The 8,075-nt window shown below is 47.2% G+C and overlaps 1 protein-coding gene across 1 annotated transcript in view; it reads left to right on the top strand.

The window, feature by feature from the left end:
• Positions 1-2,837: 2,837 nt before the first annotated feature.
• Positions 2,838-8,075, top strand: part of PCCB (propionyl-CoA carboxylase subunit beta) — a 91,937-nt gene continuing 86,699 nt past the window's right edge. The window contains exons 1-3 of the mRNA XM_082655247.1: positions 2,838-3,033; positions 5,723-5,842; positions 6,835-6,903. Coding sequence (XP_082511373.1) covers positions 2,845-3,033; positions 5,723-5,842; positions 6,835-6,903 — 378 coding nt within the window. The 5' untranslated portion in view covers positions 2,838-2,844. The remainder of the gene's footprint in view (positions 3,034-5,722; positions 5,843-6,834; positions 6,904-8,075) is intronic.

The following is an 8,075-nucleotide window of genomic DNA, read 5'->3' as shown; positions in this document are numbered from 1 at the left end:
GGGAAAACCAGGTTCCACATCTTGATAACAATTTTAACTGGAATTTAAGCCAGGTCTCTTGTAACCCAATCTTAGTAGCCAAAGAAACACAGTTCAGGGGAAATAATGTGAATTTAAAATACTTCTTTTTTTTCCTTCAATTTTTAAAATAAAACACTAAGGGCGAAGTGCATTCATAATGCACAAGAAACATTTAAAAAATCCTCTCTTCCCACGTGGAGGGTAGCTGCTCTCCAAAATTTCCTGCAACACCCTTTACTCCTACCACGCAAACCTCACTAAGGTGAGAAGACACCGGTACTGCACTACACCTAATTGACGGAGAGCTCTGGCCCTTATTCTGAAATTAACTGCTGAATTTGCACTGAGGCCACGCCTCTCCCAGGCTGCTGCCATCCAATCAGGGGCAGAAATATTTTGGCTCCAGGACTTAACAGCCTTGCTGAACTTTCCTTAAAACTGCATAGTAGTCTAAAAAGCTCCTAGTCACCCTTCTTCCTTCTCTTTCTCCTTGACGGGGGTTCAGAGTTGGATTGCAACCTGATAGTTCTTCCAGCCTCTCCCAGATTTTGCTCCATTTTCTCTCACAGGTGGTCCCCTAACTGATTTCTTACGTGTTTAATTCCCCTCTAGGCAGCTGCTTCTCTGAAGATTCAGACTAACACATTCTCCCAAATATGGCACCTCTTCCAAATTTACTCCTTCCTTCTATTTCACCCATTTTTGCTGACAGTGGTCATTGACAAGAATAGGATGGCCAGATCAGGGTGACTCCTGTCTTGAAGTGTAGAAATAACTCAGACACAGGAATTCAATGAAGGGGCACTAGGAACAGGAAAATAGGCCAGAGCATGCAAGGATTCCAAAGGGCAATTGTTGGGTAAATACATTCTCCCTTTTTACTCCTCCTCCCACCCACCCTAGGCTGGGTCTTGCATCTGAAGTAGGAGAAATAACATGATAGATCTTTAGAATTCTGTATTGAGCACCCATGGGTCGGGCACTAGTACAGCAAAAAAGAAGACTGGGAGGAGAAAGAAGGGGAGGGAAAGAGAACTACCTGGAGGGAGCACTTAGGTTCAGTCTAACAGTTGTCTCTGGATCCCTTCTGTGCTGGGCTTTCTGCTAAATGCTGGTTACTCAAAGTTAAATAAGAACAAAATCTTCCTTGCTTCCCGAGGGACCGATAGTTTCCCTAACCCAGGTAGAGGGAGGATCAATGTAGACTGCCTTGAGGAAATACCTGAGTAGAGCCTGGAAGGATGAATAGGCATAGGAGAAAACATGCTATTGTCTATTTGCTAGCTCAGTTCAATTCCACAAATACATTCTGAAGGCCTCCTGTGTGTTGAGCCTTGTTCCGGGTGCAAGGGCCACAGTGGTGAGCAAGCTGCCACAGTCCCTGCCCTCTGGCTTGGGAATTTAGTTGGGAAGAGTTCTAAACAATGTTAACACCATGTGAGATGTGCCACAGGAGAGGGATCTGCAAAGCATCTTAGGACAAAGGAGTTCCAATGCCCCAACCCGAATCAAGTCCCAATGCTGAATATGGCAAAATTCTTCACACTGTAACTACATCCCTGCTTTTCAGGCTCATGTACCACCATTATCCCAAAAGCTGGGGACTCAACCATGTGTGTGAATCTGAACAGGCCATTATTCCTGGCATGCAGCTACCTTCTCAGAGATAACTCTCCTTTACACACCCAGCCTTGCCTAAATTCTCCACTGTGCTACCAGGCTGGTCCTTTGTCTACCTCTCTAGATTGGAAAGGTCCTTAACGCAGGGACCCAGGTGCAGGGCCAAGAGCATCTACTACGGAGTCAGAGAGATGCAGGTGGGCTTTGTCCAGCCACATGCCTTCAAGCCTTAGACCCTCAGCTTCACTGCATATGTAGGTGAACAATTCCTACTCCAGGAAAGTAATAAGTACTAGTGGTTACTTCTTGGCACATAGCAGCTGCTCAAAAATGTTTGCTAAATTGAGTTCTATTAACGTTGAAGTCTCAGGCCAGAGTTTGGACTTTATGAAGGCCCTGGCTGTGAGCTGGAGCTCGGCGGGGTTAATGATCAACTTTAGCAGTTTTCTGTGGCTAAGAATGTGAAATATACACCTTGTTCTTTGCTTTGAAGAGCTGACTATTAGCTGGGGAAACAGATGGACAAGCTCCCAACAGTTCAGTTCTAAATCCCTAGAGCAGTGGTTCTCAAACTCAAGCAAGCATCAAAATCACCTACAGGCCATCTGTTGAAACAGATTGCTGGCAGCATCCCCAGAATTTCTGATTCAGTAGGTCTTGGATGGAGCCTGAGAATTTTAAAGTTTGCATTTCCAGCTCGCTTTCAGGTGATGCTGAAGCCTGGTGCTCAGCAAGTGGTACATAATACGTCTGTGTTTGAATCCTGGTTCCACTACATCTCTAGTCCTGGCTGATCAAATCACTCTACCTCTCTGTGCTTCATTTGCTACATCTGTGAAATCAGGATAGTAAGCTAATGCAGGTAAATGCTTAAAGCAACACTTGGTACAGTGTTCAACAAACGCTGGTTAACTTTATTTTCTAAAGAAAGTGAGAGGACAAAACCAGGGGTCTAGATAGCCAGAGAAAAGCAAGGGCTAAGTCGCTCTTCTGTGCAGCCTGGCGGGCACAACATCGGTTGACCACACGACTCAGGGTGACGCCCTAGCACAGCCTCGAGTCTCGAGCTCTCCTGCCTTTCTGCTAAACGCGCTCCGCATTCCAGCCCACAGGCTTCCTACATGCCGCCGACGCTGCGCAGGCGCAGACCCCGCGATGTGCACACGACGCACATGCGCACTCAGATGCGCTGGTAAAGCAAAAATGGCGGCGGCGGCGGCTATGCGCGTGGCGGCACCCGGAATCAGGCTCAGTGCTGTAGTGAGAAGTCTCCGGGCCGCGGTGCGCAGCGTGTGCACCCAGCCTGTCTCTGTTAATGAGCGCATCGAGAACAAGCGTCAAGCCGCACTACTGGGAGGAGGGCAGCACCGCATCGACGCGCAGCATAAGCGAGTGAGTCCTAAAGGGGCCCCGGCCAGCCCGCTTCCGGCGGTCGCGACCTATCACAGCGTGAGCGGCTCGCGGCGTACGGGGCCTCCTAGCCAATCCGCGCGATGCCGCGAGGGGCGGGGCGGAGCCGAGGATGTTCACCTTGTGAACCTGTTGTCTTTCTCTGGGGCAGGTAAAATCAGGACAAGCACCGTTGTGCTTTGTCACTGTCTGCTTTCCCTTTGGAATTTTAGACGGGTCTGGCTGGGCTCCAGCGGCTTACCAGTTAATAGCTATGAACTTTTGGACAAGTTACCCCTTTGGAGTCAATTTATTCTAAATAGAAGATGGTAATAATTCTCCCCTTGTAATGTTACTGGAATAAGATAGTGAAGCAATGATAGGCACTTAATTAAAAAAAAAACCTTGTTCTTCTCATGCCCCATGAAAGAGTGGTGGTAGGTTCTTGCTCCATTATGGAAGCAGGAAAATCAAGGCGTTTGGCAGGGGAAGTTACATGGGCAAACTCACATTCACCTGGGGTGGCTGTGTGGTGTGCGCAGGGAACTTGTGGAAACTCTGCCCCCCGAATGCCAGCCGAAGCTCCTTTAGGATATCAGCGTGCTTGCTGGGTAGGAAAGTCACCTTCGGAAGCAGGTGTTTTTTCCTGGGGTTGCTCAGGTTACTCTGAGAGTTTGGCTGGAGTGAGCAGCTGAGGCACTGCCACCCACTGCCCGGGGTACTGCGAGGCCCAGATCGGTGACTTGGGACTTGAAACGAGGCTCGCTCAGTGCGTCCCGGACACGTGTGAGTCTGGCCTGATGTGCTGGATGGGTTAAATAACCAACCTGGAAGATGCAAAAGTGAAATTTTTAGAGGTGAAGGATACTGAGGCATAAATTTACAGACGTGGGGGTAGTGGGGTCTTTAGTGAGGACATTCGCACTGGCCCTTTATTAACTCTAATTTGAGTGTTAATTTAGATGTTGTAAATGCCCATTTGACAAGAGCCTGAGTGTGACAGTTCCTTTTTGCCATTTGGGAGTGAGATGTAAATTTGGTTGAGAGTGTGTGGTGCCCAGAGTGCTTTTCCTCCCTCCCCTGAGGTCCCTGGGGTGGCAGTGTCTGTGTTGAGGGAGCTTTATTATTATTATTTTTTGGCTGCATTGAGCGGCATGCGGGATCTTAGTTTCCCAACCAGGAATCGAACGGGTGCCCCCTGCAGTGGAAGCGGGGATTCTTAACCACTAGACCTTCAGGGAAGTTCTGTGAGGAAACTTTAGATTATCCTCCGGAAAGGCCTGTCAGTGCTCCCTGCACTCTTTCTGTTGGGGCCCATGGCTCAATCCCTCCCTGGAAGATCATCCCACCCATTTCCAGGCGGATCTTACTGGATTTAGATGCAGCCTCCAGAAACTGTTTTTCTTTTGCCAAGGCTGACTTAGTCAGGAGGCTTACTTGGTTTAAATCTCCTACCCCATACCCTTTTACACAATATTTGGACTACTTCCACAGGATAGATTCCCAGAAATGGAATTACTGGGTCAAAAGATACAAACATTTTTAACACTGATATATATTGCCAAATTGCCGCCTTCTTCTTTTTTTTTTTTTTTTTGCGGTACGCGTGCCTCTCACTGTTGTGGCCTCTCCTGTTGCGGAGCACAGGCTCCGGACGCGCAGGCTCAGCGGCCATGGCTCACGGGCCCAGCCGCTCCGCGGCATGTGGGATCTTCCCAAACCGGGGCATGAACCCGCGTCTCTTGCATCGGCAGGCAGACTCGCAACCACTGCGCCACTAGGCAAGCCCGCCAAATTGCTTTCTTGGAAACTTATTTTATTTTACACAGTAGTGTAGAGGATTACCTTTTTGTTTTAATACCACCTCACTGGCTTTGGCTTCCTTCTTAAGGGGAAAATATAGCTAGTTAGAGGTTTTTTTTTTTTTTTTTTTTTTTTAACAGGGGTCGGGGATAGACAATGGGCCCCGTTATTGGTCTTGGTCTAAGGGCTTGGGAGCCCAAACTATGGAGGCTCTTGACAGGTTGAGGTCTCCAACGTCACCCTCTCCAAGAACCATTTTTTTAACTCCTCTCAAGTGAGCTCTTTACTCTGTCCCACTCTTTTTCTACTAAGCCACTCTCTGCTGTGGGGTTGTCTGTGTATCACAGTCACTGTCAGGGGTAGGGTCCCTAAGCAGGGCCCCCAATGTAGGAGAGGACCCTGGAGGAGGCAGGAGAAGTGTCCTTGGGGCTGGACCCTAGTGAGGTGAGCTTCTGTGGGGCTCCTTAGAAGAAGCTTGTGAACCTAGGAGTGTAGCCTCAGACCCTTCGTGAAGCCTGCTTTAGTTTTCTATCTCCTGCTTCTCCGTTCTCCTTTTTACTGCTCCTTGGGTCTCCAGTAAATGTTTGTAGAACTCGTTATCTTGTTCCAGGGTCAGGCTCTCCTTACCCCGACTTCTCCTCTCTGCCTTTCCCTCCTACTCCCTTAATTTGCTTCCACAGTTAGTGGCTCCTGGAACAGCCGGTCTGCCCTGATTTCCTTACTGGCTGAATTCTACTGATAACACCTTTCTCTTGGGCAGGTTTATGGAACAGAGGCTTTCACATAGGGTGAAGGCAAAAACTAGCCCTCCTGGCCCTCCCATGAGCACTCCTTGCTTACTGACTTTTGTCTATGATGACATCACTGAGCGATTTTTGTTGCATTTTAGGGAAAGCTAACGGCCAGAGAGCGGATCAGTCTCTTGCTGGACCCTGGCAGTTTTGTTGAGAGCGACATGTTTGTGGAACACAGATGTGCAGATTTTGGAATGGCTGCTGATAAGAATAAGGTATCTGTTCACAGTGGTGGTGCAGGCCTCCAGGTTTCACTTACCAGCTGCGGCCCTGCTGTTCGACACACTAGATTAATGAAGTCCTTTCAGGATTCAGGATGCATTGAAACATTTTCAAGTGTGGGGCCCTGGAATTGCAGAAGTGCCTCTTGAGAAGCACTGCTGGGGCCTCCAGGTTCCCCACTCACCTTTGTCTACAGATGAAGGAATGTGGGTGCACTACTCATACCTTGTGCAGGGTGATTCTGGCCCAGCTCCTAGGGCTCTGGTGTGGGTTCACAGGTCTTACTGGTATAGAATGACAAACTTAGAAGGAGAGTTGGGAATTTTTTTGGATTGTGTTCTGGTCTGCCTAGGCACCAGGAACCCCTAAAGGCTAACCAGTCACCTCTTTTGACATACTTTAAGTTTATGCCTTGGAGTTTTGGAGGTCAGAGTTACCAACACTTGTTCCTTCAGTTGGGTGTTCTCCATGGTGCACAGAGTTCTTTGGACTCTCTTTTGGTCCATTTATTTTCAAGACTATGATCAAAGATTTATAACCTTGGCACTAAACTTGCTGGCTCCATTTGAGCCATTATGGGCCACACAATGACTGTCAGAATTCCAAGCAAAATGATAGGTTTGCCTTTTTAAGGTTTGGAGGTGGGATGTGTGGCTCTGTAGAAGTTGCCATGTTTTGTTATATATTCTCCTTCCTCCTGTGAGGGTTCAGTAGTGGCTTCCCTAGGGGGTCCCCTGATTATTCTGCTGAGGCCCACTGAGGCCCAAGACTACAGTGTTCTGTTGATGAAGCAGTAGCCCAGTGCTTGCTGTTGCAGAGCTGAGGGGGGAAGCGGGGATTCCTTCATGTTCTTTATTCATATTGAATTTTAAGGAATTTGGGGTGTGGTTTTTTTAGGGGGAGTCTTTCCTTGGGGCATAACTACGAAATTAATTAAGAGAAGTATTTGGTTTTTTTAACTTTCATTTTTCTATTTTTCTGGTAGTTTCCTGGAGACAGTGTGGTCACTGGACGGGGCCGAATCAATGGAAGATTGGTTTATGTCTTCAGTCAGGTATTTCATACTCTAATTGGCTGAGGTTTCCTTGAGGGCAGAGCCAGGAACAAAATATGTGAGAAGAAAACAGTCCTGGGGAATGAAAACTTGCCTGTAGTTGGGGCAGGTGAGGGAATTACTTTATTTCTTAGTGCATATGTCCAGAGTATTACACTATTATAATGTAATAGAGTGTTTTTAATTAGGGAGAAAGACTCCCTAGTCAGTGTGGGGGAGGATCACAGGGCAGTAGTCATCTAAGAAGTCCCAGGGACCAGGACTTTATCCAAGTGAGTGAGAGTCCTCTTGGCAGGTTGGGTGCGTGCTGGGAGGGCAGCTGTGTCCTGGGCAGATTGTGTGGACCTGAGGGAGTGCAACGGATGCAGCTTGGGCAGAGGGGATTTGACTCTTAGAGCCACAGGCCCCTTGAGTTTTAGGCTTTCGTGAAAGAGTTCAAACAGTTTTTGTTAGGCTGCATCAAGACATACAGTTTCTTCACACGGACACCATAGGAGAATGTAGTAGGCAGAATAATGGCCTGCAAATATATCCAAATCCTAATCCCTGAAACCCGTGAATATGTAATTTTACCTGACAAAGGGGAATTAAGCTTGCAGATGGAATTAATGTTACTAATCAGTTGACCTTAAAATAGAACAGCTTGGGTTATCCAGGTGGGCCCAGTGTAATCACAAGGGCCCTTAAAAGTGGGAGAGAGGCAGAAGGGGAGGTCAGAGTAATGCTATGTGAGAAGGACTTGGTCTGCCTGTTTCTGGCTTAGAAGAGGGAGGAAGGGGGTCATGAGGTGAGGAATGTAAATAGATGGTCTCTAGAAGCTGGAAAAGATAAGACAACAGATTCTCCTCTGGAGCCTCCAGAAAGGAGCATAGCCCTGCTAACCTTGATTTTAGCTCACTGAGACCCATGTAGGACTTCTAAATTACAGAACTGTAAGATAATGAATGTGTGTTGTTTCAAGCTGCTGACTTTGTGGTAATTTGTTATAGCAGCAGTAGAAAACTAACACAAAGAACATGTTGTATCCTATTTTTTGTTTGATTTTTTTTTCTCCACTAAGAGACAGAAATATGTATATAATTCTAAATATTTAGTTTCTTTTTACAGATCTTAAAGGTATAGAGCTTATTTAGGAACCTAGAATGTTTTCCAGGTTTGAGAGTAAAATAATT

The sequence above is a fragment of the Grampus griseus genome (assembly GCF_964374135.1).
Source record: "Grampus griseus genome assembly, chromosome: 5".
Classification (NCBI taxonomy): Eukaryota; Metazoa; Chordata; class Mammalia; order Artiodactyla; family Delphinidae; genus Grampus; species Grampus griseus.
Note: the sequence above shows the minus strand (reverse complement) of the source record. Positions and strands in the feature narration are given on the sequence as shown.